The 17,454-nt window shown below is 35.1% G+C and overlaps 3 protein-coding genes across 3 annotated transcripts; all 3 read left to right on the top strand.

Moving 5' to 3' along the window:
* Positions 1 to 3,984: 3,984 nt before the first annotated feature.
* On the top strand, positions 3,985 to 5,539 carry LOC122608086 (UDP-glycosyltransferase 73E1-like). The gene has a single exon (XM_043781176.1). The coding sequence runs from the start codon at positions 4,054 to 4,056 to the stop codon at positions 5,536 to 5,538; it is 1,485 nt and encodes a 494-aa protein (XP_043637111.1). The 5' UTR covers positions 3,985 to 4,053; the 3' UTR covers position 5,539.
* Positions 5,540 to 10,825: 5,286 nt separating this feature from the next.
* Positions 10,826 to 12,491, top strand: LOC122600231 (UDP-glycosyltransferase 73C3-like). Its single transcript, XM_043772919.1, has one exon. It carries the CDS (start codon positions 10,912 to 10,914, stop codon positions 12,394 to 12,396), a length of 1,485 nt encoding a protein of 494 aa, XP_043628854.1. The 5' UTR covers positions 10,826 to 10,911; the 3' UTR covers positions 12,397 to 12,491.
* Positions 12,492 to 13,521: 1,030 nt separating this feature from the next.
* LOC122586461 (UDP-glycosyltransferase 73E1-like) lies at positions 13,522 to 15,528 on the top strand. The gene has a single exon (XM_043758453.1). The coding sequence runs from the start codon at positions 13,753 to 13,755 to the stop codon at positions 15,232 to 15,234; it is 1,482 nt and encodes a 493-aa protein (XP_043614388.1). The 5' UTR covers positions 13,522 to 13,752; the 3' UTR covers positions 15,235 to 15,528.
* Positions 15,529 to 17,454: the final 1,926 nt, after the last annotated feature.

Genomic DNA, 17,454 nt, shown 5'->3' on the forward strand with positions numbered 1-17,454 from the left:
GATAAGTTATTTTTAAAACGACGATTAATAGTTACATGCGCACTTGTTAAGTTACATTAAAAAAGTAGAGAAAACTAATATGACAAAATTCATTCGAGTAACTTTTGGCTATATGTACTAAACTCGGGATTGCATTGGCACATAACTTTTGCAATTTTGTTTAGATTAGAACAGTTTTATCATTACATTTAAAACAAAATTCATCTTCCAATCAAAATAGTTACAAACCTGTTATTGTTGTTATATATTTATTCATCATAATAATGTTACTAATAAGTTAAGTGAGATAGTTTTAGTAAGAAACTAAAGAAATAAAAGTTAGATTTTGCTCTTCATCTTTGTGTAGAGTGATTTAACAGAAATAAGTTAACGTGTAAAATAATGTATCTAGTAAATTTAATTTTTAGTGAACCAAAATAACATCGATCGCAAATTTAGAAATCAGTTTAAACACTCGAACTGTATGCATCAAAATTAAGCTAATTTTGAACATATAGAGGGAAAATTCACTTCAGCATTGTCAACTTCCAAGGTTATAATTCCGGGCTATATAAGTCTTTTTAGAACCTTTAGAAAGTTTCAAATCATATACTATTAATTAATGTATGTACCATATATCATTCAAGATGTCACCAACCAGTAGGCAGCTATTTAAAAACGCAAACATCTTGTAGTGCTGTATTTAATTAAGTTTTTTTTTTTTTTCTTGTATTCTTGTCTAGTACCAAAATCACATATATTATTTGGAAGCATTTTATTTTCTTTTCTAGCTAGTACCACTTATTGCATAGCTTATATATGTAAGTGAACACGTACGTACCCAATTCGCAGAATTTGTAATCAATAATTCTTTAAAAATATACATATATATATTCATTAAAAATGGATACACCCCCGACTAAACTTCACTTTGTTCTTATTCCTCTAATGAATGGCTCACGGCCATATTATACCCATGGTGGACATTGCCCGCATACTAGCCCAGTGTGGCGCTACGGTCACCTTAATCACCACCCCTCTTGCTGCCAGCCCGTTTAGACCCGTGATTACCAGAGCAGTAGTCGAAGCTAGGCTGAGGATAGAGCTAGTTGAACTGCGACTCCCGTTAGCTGAAGTTGGTTTACTAGAAGGTTGCGAGACCGTTGACAAACTTCCATCATCTAATACGTACCCCGGGCAAGCTCTTGGCCCGTGCTGCCCAGTTTGCCACACCAAATTGAAGTTTGTAAACATCATATCATTGGTAGCCCTAAAACAAGCATAGATGATGATGATGATGATGATCAGAAATGGTTCTTGGCCCGTATTATAGAAGCTCAAAAAGCTTCATACGGTGTCGTGGTTAATACATTTAATGAATTGGAACCCGAGTATGTTAAGGAACTCTCAAAGGCTAGAGATACAAAAGTATGGTGTATAGGTCCTGTTTCCCTATGCAATCAAGATAGTCTGGATATAGCCGAGAGAGGAAACAAGGCTGCGATCAACTGCTTCATGAAAGGGAACCTGGGTCCGTGCTGTACGTCTGCTTAGGAAGTTTAGCTCGCGTGACCAGGGATTGAGATCGATCGGATTAGGGCTCAAGGCGTTAGGATTAGTTCCTGTTCCTTACGGGGAAGAAGATAAGATTGAAGCACTGCTGGTAACGAAGGAGGATGTCAAGGCGGCTGTCGAATGCCTAATGGAAGAAGATGAAGCCGGGAAACAAAGAAAAAAGAGAGCGGAAAAGCTTTCAGAAATGGCAAAGATAGCAACGGCGGAAGGGGGGCCGGTCTTCTGATGTCAATGTGAAATCCTTGATCCAAGATTTAACTCAAAGGCGGCGCGCGGCTTAACACATAGAGAGCAGATTTATCCATATAAATCAATAATGAATCATAAACAATAATAGTGTAATAAAATACTAGCTAGCTAGCTTCGTACGTATTAGAAAGAAACTAGCTACTATATATTTTTTCAAGTTAGTTATACTTTCATATTGTACTACTATGTCCTTACATTGTGATTGTAATGTAATTTTTGCTTTGGCAGCTAGCTAGCAAAAATAATACAGTATTATAACCCGAAGCATTTGTTTTAATTAATTATAATGCGATTTGCATACTTACTCTCTCGTTTGACTGGTCTTAATTACTTTCTTCCACATGCAGGAAGCCCTTTTATAAAAAGTTATTTACAGGGTCAGTGCCGTCTCTGAGGATTTATGGACCTCGACCGGAAAATAAATAAAAAATGCCCAAAAGATAAGTGCAACAACTATAATTATATATACTGAGATATAATAGCGATGATAAATGTTATAATAAATTGGTACGTGAGTTTTTTTTTTTTAAGTATTATGGTTTAATTTTTGGATAATTGTTAAAATTTGTAACGGACTTAATTAACAACATATATTTTTTATATATATACATAAAAAAAATAAAAATTCAAGCAGCTAAAAAAGCAGACCTCGGTCAGTCGTCCACTTCGTCCTATGCCTAAGCCCCTCATGTACAGGGTTTAAAGTGGGTTAATCACAATATTGTGGTTAGCTGAATTATGGTGGTGATCTGCTAATATATCTTGAAGTATGCTTGCTTGATCCTTTTCTAGCATATTTCAAGTATATATTTCTCGATTGAATTGGTTGGAATTATGTCTAGAGTATTGTTTGTTTGGAGATTCTAGTTTTTTTTTTTTTTCTGGTGTATAAGCCTTGGTATACCAAGTGCTCTGTCCTTATTTGTAAATATTTAAGTATTAATACAATTCACAGTTTTAAATTAAAGAAAAAAAAAAGAAAACACTCATCTGTCACTAAAAGAAGATCGAAGAATGTATAGATTCAATTCACTCATCGATCGGGGTCACGCAACAAATCGATGTCATAAATTAATGGGTCGCTACTAGTCTAATTTAGTTTTTAATTTGCTAGAATTTGATGACACCTTTAGATATATCGCTAAAAGTTTTTTAAATAACAATCGATAATATCTGAATCATTGATGTACACATAAAAATTGCGCCCGAGTAAAGATCCTTATTTACATTATGTACAACGAGCATGGTACCCGCACAATGCGGCGACGGGCCGACGATGATGGGGTGCGCGACATCTATTGGTGTATGTAAATGTATTTGATTTAAAGGGGTTTAGAGATATTTTATAATATAATGGACTAATGGTATAATTTAATATTAAGGGTTGATGGTGATTTAATTCATTAAAGGTATTTTAGTTAATTCGGATGTCCTATTTTTGTAAACTTTCAAGATGGGGTTATAATTTTTATATAGTAGTATAGAAGTATATAGATGTACAACACAAAAAAGTTACTAAGTTCAGGTGTCACACATATACACCCAAATCTATCTATCTATATATCTATTAAAAGAGTAGTTATCCTAACAATTTAAAACCTCTTTCAATTTAAAGCCATTTTTAAAAATTGACACATAAGCTTTTATCCCATGTGTCATTTTTATAAATTTTTATAATAATTATCTTATTTAAACATATTTAATGAATTCTAAGAATTCTATATATGGCAAAGATATTTTAATAAATTCTCATCAAATATAAATATTAATAAACTATTTTGGGGTTTTTGGAATTTTTTATGGTCAAATATATTATTTAGATTTTTACATGTATAGTCAACTTAATTGGGTTCAAGAAAATTATTAATAAATTTTTTATCATTAAACCAATTCTTTTTTAATTATCCGTGTCAAAATTATTTTTCAAAAAATTAATTTAATAATCGGTAAAACACCTAGTATCATATATATATATATATATTTAAAAAAATGTAAGGTTGATATATGGTTCTCAAAAGAAATGATCGAAGATATATTTTTGGAAACGGTGGATTAAAATAAATTAATGGTTATGCTTAATTAATTCACGTGAACAAATTATCGAAGAGAGACCGACTTTAGTTAACATCTCCTTTTATGCATAACATTTACGTCTCAAATTATATAAATATCCTAGTAGCTAGGCTAGTACGTTCACATTCACAACTGATCGATCAGTACGTAGAAATATATATACTGTATCAATTATATATGGCTACCGATAATAATCTTCACTTTGTCTTGTTTCCTCTAATGGCTCAAGGCCATATGATACCCATGGTAGATATGGCCAGAATACTAGCCCACCGTGGCGCCACAGTCTCCATAGCCACCACTCCGCTTCTCGCAAATCGTGTTAGAGGGATCGTGACCCGAGCCAAACTCAAAATCCAGCTGCTTGAACTTCCACTCCCATTAGATAAAGTTGGTTTGCCACAAGGGTTCGAAAGCCTTGAAAGTGTTCCACCAACTGACATCAAGGTCAAGCTCTTCGAGGCCATGGACTTGCTCCAACAACCCATTGAGCAACTGTTTCGCGGACTATGTCCTCCTCCTTCATGTATAATCTCAGATTCTCCTTTTACGTGGACTCAAGATGTGGCTCGGAAGTTTAACATCCCCCGGCTTGTTTTCTATGGACCAGGGTGCTTCTGGCTCGTGTGCAAGCACCTTGTATCCGCTACAAACATTTTGGAACAGATTGAGTCTGACTCAGAACGGTTTGTGATTCCCGGCTTGCCTGACCGAATTGAAGTTACTAAACTTCAATTCTTGGGTACCTCCAAAACAATATCTGCTAAAGAGAAGTTGTTTAGGGACCGGTTTCAAAAAGCCGAGAGAGATGCATATGGGATTGTGGTTAATAGTTTTAACGAGTTGGAACCCGAGTATGCTCAAGAATTAGCAAGGCTGAAACACAAGAAAGTATGGTGTATAGGCCCGGTTTCATTATGCAACAAAGATAACAAGGATTTAGCAGACAGGGGAAACCGGGCCGCGGTTAATGAATCCGACTGCTTGAAATGGTTGGATGCAAAGGAGCCGGGGTCTGTTATCTATGTTGGCTTGGGAAGTCTTGCCCATGTTTCCTCACAACAAGGGATTGAGCTCGGGTTAGGTCTCGAGGCCACTAACCGACCCTTCGTGTGGTGCATAAGAAAAAAAACTGAAGAGCTAGAGAAGTGGTTTTCAGAAGAGGGGTTTGAAGAAAGGGTGAAAGACCGAGGGTTGATAGTCCACGGTTGGGCCCCACAAGTGTTGATATTGTCACACCGGGCCGTTGGAGGCTTCTTAACACACTGTGGGTGGAACTCGACTCTAGAATCTGTTTGTGCTGGAGTGCCTATGGTTACATGGCCACATTTTGCGGACCAGTTTCTTAATGAAGCCTTCATAGTAGATATTCACAAGATTGGAGTTGGGATCGGTGTGGAGATTCCGGATGAAGATAGCATAGAAGCGTTGGTTAAGAAAGTGGATGTGAAGGAGGCAGTAGAACGGTTAATGAATGAAGATGAAGACGAAGCGAAACAGAGAAGGAAAAGAGTGACGGAGCTTGGCCAAATGGCCAAGAGAGCAATGGCTGAAGGGGGGTCTTCTTGTGTCAATGTAACATCGTTGATTCAAGATATTAACTGTTTAAGCAGGATTAATAAACAAACATGCCAGAATGAACATCAATCACACATTAGTTAAATTGGGGTACGATATTTATACAACAAAAATACAAAATTTATAACGCAGTGTATAACTGTATTCTAAATAAATTGTTGTAGATAGTTAAAATTTGATATAGCAATATCATACTTAATTAATTGAAAATACCATGATCGATCGACATAAACCATGTGAGCCATCAATCTAGTTCTTAGGCCATAAGGATGTGTCACAAAAAGTAAAATTCTATACGTCTCTGAAAGAAAATATCATTGTAGTAAAATTCAGTGAGTTTCAATATTTTGCATACTACTGATTAGTTAAAAGTTAATGTTATAAACTTATAACCAGAAACACTACTTTAGAGCACGTGATATAATTGAAAGAAGAAAAAGCTTAGAATACATATTGTTGGAAAAGACACCATTGTAAAATGTGGATAATCAACAAGCCACGCAATAATTCAAAACAAAAATAGGTGGATATCTTTCGAGTCGGAAATAACTTGAGGGGTAAAATTGAGACAATCTTGACCCCTAAATTAAAATTAATCAAAGATTAGTCATTTAATCTTAACCCTTGGTTTTAATTTAAAGGTGCTAATTAACAAATCCACGAAACCTATTATATCATAGTTGCACATTTGAACATAAGCCGACAAAAATAGTTAGATTTTGAATATGTACATAACATGGTTGGATCAAGTGGTTAACACATTTGCCTCAGAAGACAAGATAAATGTTCGTTCCTCACCTTTGCAAGTGAACCTAAAAACAACATTTCTGATAGGTACATGTAAGACTGTTTATATATCAACCTCATACACTATGGAGAGGTATTAAGGCTCAAAATACATAAAAGACGGGTTTTTTATAAAATGAATAAAAAAATAACCCCCATAAAACTCGGATATGAGACCATTTGTAAAGCTTGGGTGAAAGAAAGGTGATTGAAATGAGATGACAAGGGAAAAGATGGTGAAAACCTTAAGCTTAGTCGGTCAAATATATAGGTGAAATGGGACTCGGTGAACATAATCACCGACTGAAACTATGTACCATTGTTTTGTTCTTTTTGTACATGTGAGCATAGAGTAGGACCATCAATGGGGTGTACATGAAATTCATATATATAGATGGAGTATTACACTTTATAGTTGTAAAACACTAAAACTATACTAACACATAATGTAATCTATTTTTATTTTCAACTATTTTAGAAGGTAATACACTAGCAACCATTTAAATTGAAACTTAATTTTGACCCATTTAAGAGATGAAATATGTTAGTTTTAGTTTATAAGTTAATGAATTTTATATATCTATTTTTATTTACAAGTAACTTAATGAAATTTTAATATATATATATATATATATAAATGAAATATATTATTTTTAGTTAAATGTATTGTGTTTTTAATTAAATAAAATGGGGTCCAAATGGTAGGTGAACGGTTAAAGGTGAAGGAGAAGGTGATGCTGATGTAGCAGCAAATTTTGTAAGTGAAAGAGGTTAACGGTTACGAATTTTCTGATAGGTAGTTAGGTACAAGTCATCAAAATCAATCCGATATAAGTTGGTGTGACTTGAGCCCCCATGTCAAGTCGATAACAAGATGTACAAATTTTGAAGCATTATGTACAAATATTACAATTTCTGTTTCAAATGGGTTAATTATAAACAGTTATTCTAAATTAATTTTAAACATTAGTAAAACTTGAAAATAAGCTATGAGCTTGCAAAATAAGCTAGTTAGATCAATAGTTCTTAAGATTCTCTTATTAAAATATATATCTTTTTATCACATGAGTAAGTATAATAACTACGGGCCGGGATAAGAAACTTAGTATCGTGATATAAATGTACCACTATTTTCAAGTACATAAGTATTGGAGTTTGGCCGGCTACATACATATGTTGTACGAAGTGTATGTCTTTATGCCCATATCACATGTAAATAATTAATAATCAAAATCAACAATAAATAGGAAGCCCAAAGTATTAAACAATACAACAATTACGCTTGTCGACAGTCAAATGCAAACAATTTATAAAGCATCTGGCCAGCAGGACGTTCGTTTATCTAACAAACAAAAAAATGTAAACAAAATTTCATTTCACTTAGTTAAAAAGAATATACCTTTCCCTAGCTAGGAACTTAAATCCCATTCTTTTGCTTTAAGCTCAGAAACGTTCTATTAGGTTTATGTAAGGTTCTTTTTTAAACCTTGTTCGTTTTATATGCAAATTAAATATGCGAGTCTATATTCATACACATATCCCTACGACCCTACTACATGTTAAAGCATTTAAGAAATTAAAGAGTCTTAAAATTTGAGTTTTGTTAACGAAATGCGATATTACTATTATTCCATTTCTAACAAATGGAAATACTTTTTGCCATTTTTATTTTTTAAAATGTTCCAAGAACAAATTTAAAAAATAAAAAAAAAAAAAATTTGAATATAGATGACAAAGTTAGACTTTGTCGTGAAAAAATTTTAAATAATTTTATTTAGCCAAAATTTCAAGTTAAACCAAGATTTAAATAATTTTAAAAATCATTAAACTTTGCTTGCGACCTCGCGTGATGCTATTCTTGTATTAGAAATGATCAAACCTATTTCCATAGCTTCGATTCTAAACCTACACAACAAAGGATCCTATAAATATTTCAATTCTTCCATGAACCAAGGTACAAATAATATTTTGGATATCGTATAAAATGGCCAAACTATGTCATACATATGCTCTTACGTCACTAGAGAGATAACCCAAACTTTTTTCTTAGGCAGGGGAGAAAGATAAGATATTGAAGATGAATCTGCGTACGTAACTATTATTCATTTCTTTAAAAAAAAAAAAGGAATATTTAATATGGATGTACAAGTTTACCACAAGAACTCTAAAATACTTGCTTGTACTAAGCTTAACTTATATATTATGATACTTTTATCAGATATAATAATATTAACATCTCCTCTTTCTTTAAACATGCTTATATATGGTAGTTAGAAGAAAGCATTCATTACTAGAATCACATAATTTATGATAATATAATTTAGAGTTAATTACAGAAATCGTCCCTGTCGTGGTACCCAGCTTGCAGGTTTCATCTCTAACTTTTAAAAATTATAGTTTTAGTCCAAAAAACTTTGTTTCGTCAACAGTTTTAGTCCTGACCATAAACATCCGTTTAAAATCAGGTCACGTGATTTGCACGTGATGGGTAATCTCATAAATTGACTTACTAATACCCAGAGTTAATTACAGAAATCATCCCTATTGTAGATCATTACTTACAGCTTTCATCCCTAACTTTAAAAAAATACAGTTTGGTCCAGAATTTTTACACAAGCAGATCTCCATTCACAAAACTCAAAATCCCAAACTGATCATGTAACATTCACAACTCGTTTCAATCTTATCACAAAATAAAAACATATACAAACAAAATTGAATATATTTATGAATACAAACAAAATTTGAAAGATAATGAAGATTTCAAATCTACTAACAAAAAAAAACATAAAAATGTGGGCTATTTCCATCGAGATCTAAAGCCAAGTTAACTCCTTTCAATGGTTTATGAATTTTGTATTTCACTTTTCAAGATCGCATTGTATTCACTGCCTTTTTTCAACTTTTCTTTTTCCTTTCTAGTTTCCTTTTATATACTACTATGATAATAATTAATAAGACAAAAGTCAGTCAAATCTTCATCTTTTATTATTATTGTGGTCGTTAGACAAATATATTATTATTGTGGGTTAAAAAATGTTTTAACATCACAATCAAAATTAACATCAACTTTAAAATCTTTCAAAAAAGCTAAAAAGGACACATGTACCGTATTGTGATTTGTTTATTATCTTTGAATCGTTTTAATTGAGTTTATAAGAGGGTTGTTAGCTTACATTTATCAACTTTTTCATTACTCAATCTTAATTACATTCTATCAAATTTTTCATTACTCAATCTTAATTACATTCTATCAACTTTTTCATTACTCAATCTTTAACAATTTTTTTATGTCACCTCATTTATCTTTCATTCATACCATAATCCATTTTTTTTACAACCCAACACTTATTATCCACCATTCACACCATACTATACATTATAAATATATTAACAATAAAAGACAAAAAGGAAAGAGACAAAAAAAAAAGTGAATACGAAATGACCACGCAGCTTTAAAGTTAGTGGTTCTACCACTCAAATCCACGCCACACCGTGTTTTTTGTGTGGACGGTAGTGTTCCATTGAGCGGCGAGACTAACCACTCACACATGGCCGACCCTTAAGATTGGTCCATAGTCTATACCAACAAGCAATTGGATTTTATAACCACACCGACCACTATAAGGGGGTGTGTGGTTCATGGAATTTTAAAGAATTCTAAAGAATTGGAATGTTGAATTCCATTCATGAGCTTGTTTGGTTTGATAAATGATGGAATTGGAATTCATAACTTTCCTTCAAATTCCTTAAAATCCAGAATTTCAAATTCCTTCAATAAACCCATGAAAAGTTTAGAATTCCACCGGAATTGAAACCATTTGACAAAAAAAAACCCCTAAATAACAAAGTAAACATTCTTATTTCTTCTTGACATATCTGTTGGTCCACCGCCATCAATCACCATCACCAACCACTCGCTATCACTAAATCGACCATTAACTCAATCTTTGTTGGACCGCCACCAAACACCATCACCAACCACCGCCATGACGACTGACCACCATCATTGGACCACCACTAAAACCGCCCATTGAGCCCATCTCTGTTGGACCGTCTTGGCCACTAATCACCACCGTTGGACCACCATTAAAACCAGCCATCGTCAGACATCTATGTTGGACCATCCAATCCGAGACCGCTGCTGTAATATATGTTTTTCTTCTTTTTTTTTTCTTTCTTTTTTTTTCTATCTGATTAAATGACATGATTGTATTTGTAAAAATGAGATTTCTTTCAAAGATAAATGGAATTTGTTTCATGCGTATGTGAGAGAAAGTGTGATACAGAGAAAAAAACATCAGAGTGGAAGGGTCAAAGAGCCAGATATTTTGGAATGAATTATTGGTATGGTGATAATGTGATATACAAAATATATATGTATGATTATTGGGTGTTCTACTAATGGGCAATTTTGTCATTTACGTAATTTACTTTTTATTTCTTTTTGACAAGATTCTATTAAATTTTGGAAACCAAACACAATACATATTTTAAAACTTTCGAATTTCAATTCCATCAAATTCCAATTTCTTTACAAGATTCCAATTCCTACAAAAACATTCTATGAACCAAACTTCCCCTAAGTTTCCAAACATTATATCTGTGTATCACAAACCCAAAAAATAACAATAATCACCAAATAGATCATACTTTAACTTGGAGACTGAAATGATGACTTCCAATCTTCACTTTATTATCATACCTCTAATGTGTCCAGGCCATCTCATTCCAATGGTGGACATGGCCAAACTCATAGCACAACAATCTGTCACAGTCACTATTGTCATCACACCCCGAAACGCCGAAAGATTTGGCTCGGTCCTAGACCGAGCCATCGCTTCCGGCCTTCCTATCCGAATCCTCAAGCTAAAATTCCCAGCCTCAGACTTCGGGTTACCCGGAGGATGCGAAAGTGTAGACGATTTGCCCACATTTAACCTTTCCAAAAACTTCTTTGATGCATCTGCTACTCTTAAACAACCACTTGAAGAGATGTTTAACGAACTTAAACCGAAACCGAGTTGTATCATTTCTGATAAAAATTTATCATGGACATCAGATGTTGCTGAAAAGTTTCAGATTCCTTGGGTTATTTTCGATGGAATGAGTTGTTTCACTCAGTTAGCTACACAGTATATATGTGTTTCCAAGGTTCATGAAAAAGTCACTGATTTTGACCCGTTTATCTTGCCCGGTTTGCCGGATGAAATATCCATGACTAAATCCCAGTTGCCCGGATTGTTCAATCCTGGCAACAGTGCAAAAGCGAAGGAATTCAAAAAAGTTCGAGAGAAGATTCGAGAAGTCGAGTTAGGAGCATATGGGAGCATAGTTAACAGTTTTGAAGAGCTGGAAACACGATATATCGATGAATATCGAAAACTGAAGAATGGTAGGGTTTGGTGTATTGGCCCGTTTTCGAATTCCAACAAGAATGACTTGGATAAAGCTCAGCGTGGAAACAACGGTTCACTTAACGACCATTCGTGCTTAAAATGGCTCGATTCACAAAATACAAGGAGTGTCATCTATGTATGTTTAGGCAGCCTTACACGGTTAACGCCTCTACAGTTTAAAGAACTCGCTCTAGGCCTAGAAGACTCGGGTTATCCGTTTATTTTGGTAGTGAAAGGTGGAGGTAAAACAGAAGACATAGAGAAATGGTTGGCTGAAGACGGGTTTGAATCACGAGTGAAAGGAACAGGGGTTTTGGTTCGGGGGTGGGCACCGCAAGTGCTAATCCTGTCACATAGGGCCATGGGTGCGTTTTTGACCCATTGTGGTTGGAACTCGACGATTGAAGGGGTTTGTGCCGGTTTGCCAATGATCACGTGGCCTCAATTTGCGGAGCAGTTTTTTAACGAGAGGGTGGTTGTACAAGTTGCGGGTACGGGTGTTGGAGTTGGAGCTCAACGAGTGATGTATTTAGAAGAGGAAGATGCGGTCGAGATTCAAGTAACAAAGGAGGATGTGTGTAAGGCTGTAAGGATAGTTATGGATGATGGAGAAGAAGGAGAAGAAAGACGGAAGAAAGCAAAGTATTTTAAGAAAATGGCTGAGAAAGCAATTGAAGATGGAGGATCATCTCATCTTAATTTGAAGTTGTTCATTGAAGACATCATGTTACACACAAATAAGGGCCTTGCAGGCTAATCAAGTTGTAGAAAATTGCTAGTCATCATTTCTATATCAAGATTTATGTTCTGATTCTTATTTTGATTAGTAATCACAGTGTTTAAATTTCGAAATGAGTTTTCTTATAAATTTACAGTTAGACTATAGGAGACTAAGAACCATGCATCAACAAGATATTTTAAATCCTATTGTGGGCAAATATTTAGGGATGGCTAAGGAAATGGCTGAAACTGGTCACAGGCAAAAAAACTCGTTTAGACTGCTACATCTGAGTCACCATCCGTAGGTAACACAAAAAAAAAAACCACTTTCGATTACCCAAGAAAACTAGGCGCGTTTGGTTCACAGAATTTGATAGAATTTGATGGAATTGGAATTGAATTCCATTCCTTAGTGCGTTTGGTTGTTAAAAGAAGGAGGAATTACATTCCGTAGGAATGTAAACATTCCATCATTTGATGGAATCTCCATTCCTTAGGGACGGAGGAAGGAATCTCATTCCTTCACACACTTGAATTTGCAAAAAATCAAAAACATTCCGTCAAATTCCATTCTTTCAAATTCCAATTCCTTCGATAGATTCCATTCCTTCCAAAAACATTCTGTGAACCAAACGCGCCCTAAGGATTCAAAAACATAATAGCGTGCACTAACGTATGTATATGCTGGTCAGCATACTCAAGTCGACCAAGTCGTTGATGATGAACCAATTAATACTACCAAATTAGACCCACACAAAAGTTATCCGTTTTGACCTGTTACACGACCCAAACTCAGGTTCAGTAGCTTTTCTTTATCTTTCAAGACAGTATAGTAGGCATATTTTGTCAGTCTATAATACATTTATCCGAGGAGAAACAAATAAGAACACGTAACTTAGCCACATATATATGTCCAATGCTTCTTACCTAAGCTCTTACCTCATAAATCATGGGCCCCATGCATGTTACGGATCAATTATTCAATTTGTTGGGTGGGTTAATTAAGCTTTCATTGTCTTTGACTCCCATGAGTTTGTGAAGAATAGCTATTTTATGGTCTGCAAGCTTCATGTAATAATTGACATCTTTAATAATGACGTGAGATTATACTATTATATATACTTCATGAGATTTGTTATAGCATACGAAAAGTCATGCACAAATGCGTCTCACATTATGAAAGAAACATTTTGGTTAAAATAACAACGCCTAAGACGACCCAAATTAACTTAAGAAATTAAAGATTGAGACTGCCGTATAACTTATATTAATTTATTTGATTTTGGCATTGATTTTGATGTACATTTAAAAAAAGAGACTGGAACCGAAGTCCTGAAACTTGCTTATGCAGCAATAATTCTTAAGCTTTCTAAGCTCACACAACTTGTTAGAAATGGCTACAGTTCACACCCATGACCTTCACTTTGTCATGTTCCCTTTAATGGCTCAAGGCCATATGATACCCATGGTTGACATGGCTCGTATACTGGCTGGGCGTGGTGTTATGGTCACTGTAGTCACTACTCCACATATTGCCAGCCGGTTTAAATCAGTTATCGCTCGAGCAAACGAAGCAAATCTGAAGATTCAACTACTTGAACTCACACTCCCATTAGCTGAAGTTGGTTTGCCAGAAGACTATAACGCCTTTGACAGGTTTCTCACGCCAGAAGACAGCGCGAAGCTCTTTGCTTCTATTCAACTGCTAGAAAAACCAGCCGAAAATTTGCTTCGTGGACTCTTTCCTCCTCCATCTTGCATCATATCAGACTTTACCTTCCCGTGGTCGACAAATGTGGCTCAAAGGCTAAATATTCCGCGGATTGTGTTCCATGGACCGGGATGTTTCTGGCTCTTGTGCACACATGTTGCTTTCTCTTCAAGAATATTAGAAAGGATTGAATCAGAAACAGAGCGGTTCGTGCTACCTGGTTTGCCTGATCCAGTTGAAGTCACTAAACTTCAAATTACTGGTTTTGGTAAAGCTGCAACGGCGAGTCAGATGGAGTTTTGGTTTCGTGCTATACAAGCCGAGAAATCTGCACATGGTATTGTGATTCATACTTTTGAAGAGTTGGAATCTGAATATGTGAAAGAAATTGTGAAGGCGAAGGAGAAAAAAGTATGGTGTATAGGTCCAGTGTTGCTGTGCAACAAAGATGATCTGGATGTCGCCGAGAGGGGGAATAAGGCTGCGAACGTGCATGACTATTTGAAATGGCTTGACGAAAGGGAACCCGGTTCTGTGTTGTACGTGTGCTTAGGAAGTGTCACGACCATGTCTACAGAGCAACTAATTGAGCTCGGGCTAGGACTTGAGTCCACCAAAATACCGTTCATATGGTGCATAAAAAAGAAAACTGAAGAGTTGGAGAAATGGTTTTCAAAAGAAGGGTTTGAAGCAAGGGTGAGAGACCGAGGGTTGATTGTCCACGGTTGGGCACCACAAGTGTTGATATTGTCACACCCAGCCGTTGGTGGTTTCTTAACGCACTGTGGGTGGAACTCGACTCTAGAATCTGTGTGTGCTGGAGTGCCTGTAGTTACATGGCCACATTTTGCAGATCAGTTTCTTAACGAAACGTTTGTGGTAGAAATTCTGAAGATTGGTGTTAGGATTGGTGTGGAGATTCCAGTTTATTACACAAAAGATGGAGATAAGATGGAAACGTTGGTCAAGCGCGAAGATGTTAAGATAGTGATTGAACAGTTAATGAATGATAGTGAAGAAGGAAAACAGAGAAGAAAAAGGGCAATTGAGCTTGCAAAAAAGGCAAAAGCAGCAATGGAGCAAGGGGGGTCATCATATGTCAATGTGTCGTCGCTGATCCAAGATGTTGCTCAAGCTATGACAAACAAAGTCGGAACCACCTGAGTCACGGTAACACCATGTTTTAAACTAAGCCGTGGTCTAGCCATCAACCATATACAAAATCAACATATCATCACACCACTAGAGGAAATCCAAAAGAGTGCCAATAGAGCAGCATAAATACACAGAGTAAGATGCCTAACAACGACCTCTGTAGATCAAAATATATGAGATTTGTTCGTGAGTCTCAGGCGAGATCCATGTTTCTTCCACTAAAATTGTTAGGATATAGTCAGTAAATTCTGTATATTACATAGTACTCCTATATATAGTCAGTAAATTCTGTGTGTTACATTAGACCATTGGGCTAGCTATAGAGTGTAATATTAACATTCCTTGTACATACTATCTACATTGTTACTGCAATAGATTTAAGTAATAATAAAACAGTTAATTCTATCTATGATCTAATTGACCGATTACACCCTACGCATAAATGATATTTTAATGTCGTTATATTAACCCAGCTCAGTGTATTACGGGATAAATTTTATAAAGGAACACAACTTTCTTCCTTATTTTCATAATACAAATTGATAACAGGTCAGTTAAATCACATAGGGCTACAACCCAAAGGTGGAAAAGCAGGAATCCATACCAGAACAGAACGATATAATATATATAAGCAGCCAATGTGCAAACCATTGTTGGAGTTTTTGGAAAGTAAATTAGGGATTAAGAATATCAATGAAAAAATACTAACCAAAAAGTTGGAACAAATGATTAGTCGTTTCCTGAAATTCTAAACAAATAAAAAAAACACATATATTTGAGCCACGTATGTCCAATTGATCTGACCTAAGCTCTTACCTCATTGGGGTCATAATCAAAACTCAAAAGACCACATGACATCTGACTATGTAGGGTTGGGTTGGCCAATGGCTTTCATAATCTTGGAGAAGTCTTTTTAGATACATAATGTGGCCACTTGACTATGGTTCCAATCATTCAATGTGAGTGGGGTGAGGTGAAGAGCTTTCACGGACTTGATGTTACCATTTTTATATGGGGTCTGTTTCAAGATTACTTAATTACTCGTACTACTTTTCTTTATGCTTAAAAGTCAAAGAATGTATTCGCTTTGACCACCACGTAGATAAACCTCTTACTCGTATCTTTTTTTGAAAGGCAATAACCTGGTTGACTCAATTTTTAAGGCCTGGTTACTCAGCGGTGATGAACTGCTTATCCTGGACCTGCCCACTGTCTCTAGTTCATCCTCAAACACTCTGCATTTTCATAATCCTCAAACACTAGCACTAACCAGGCCTCTTGGTAATGCATTTTCATAAAGTTGTGTAGATTGACAAGTCATATACCATATCATGCACTTATTTATTCTATTTTATTAAAAATATATGTCTGCTACCTAAATTTGGTACTTAAGAAAGATGTATCTAACTCTATAAAATTCATGATTAATGCGGAATTTAAAAAATTTTAAAGAGAATTTAAGAAAATATTTTGTATTAATTAAGTAAGTTTTGTACAAATAATACAATATATATATATATACAAACTCGTAACCGCCTCACCTAACTAACTTTCCTTATTTACAATATTAGTCCATCAAGTTACAACTTCTTACAAAACTAACTAAAACTATATATTTCACATGCTCCCCTCAAGTTGGAACTTCTTCCAAACTTATTTTTCTGTTCAAGACTGAATGCTGAGCAGAACCAAGTGCCTTAGTCACCAAATCTGCCAATTGTAGATTAGTAGGAATGTAAGCAGTTTGTAGAAAGCCTTCTTGAACTTTATCCCTTGTAAAATGACAATCAATATCCAAATGCTTTGTTCTATCATGGTAACATGGATTGGCTGCAATCTGTTGAGCCGCCTTATTGTCACAAAATAGAGTTAGAGGAATCTGAACATGAATTTGCAGATCCTTTAGAAGATAAGATAGTCAAATCAGTTCACATGTAGTAGCAGCCATACTCCTATATTCTGCTTCAGTTGATGATCTAGAAGCAATAGCTTGTTTCTTTGTTTTCCAAGATATCAATGAATGACCCATAAAAATGCAATAACCAGTAAGTGACCTCTTTGTCATAACACAAGATGCCCAATCAGCATCACTAAAACCAATGACCTTCAAATTAGTTTGTACCGGATAAAACAAGCCTTTTGAAATAGAACCCTTTAAGTATCTTAACAAATATATAACAGCATCCATGTGAGGTACCTTTGGACTAGACACAAACTGGCTGAGATGCT

The sequence above is a fragment of the Erigeron canadensis genome, chromosome 1, assembly GCF_010389155.1.
Source record: "Erigeron canadensis isolate Cc75 chromosome 1, C_canadensis_v1, whole genome shotgun sequence".
Taxonomy (NCBI): Eukaryota; Viridiplantae; Streptophyta; class Magnoliopsida; order Asterales; family Asteraceae; genus Erigeron; species Erigeron canadensis.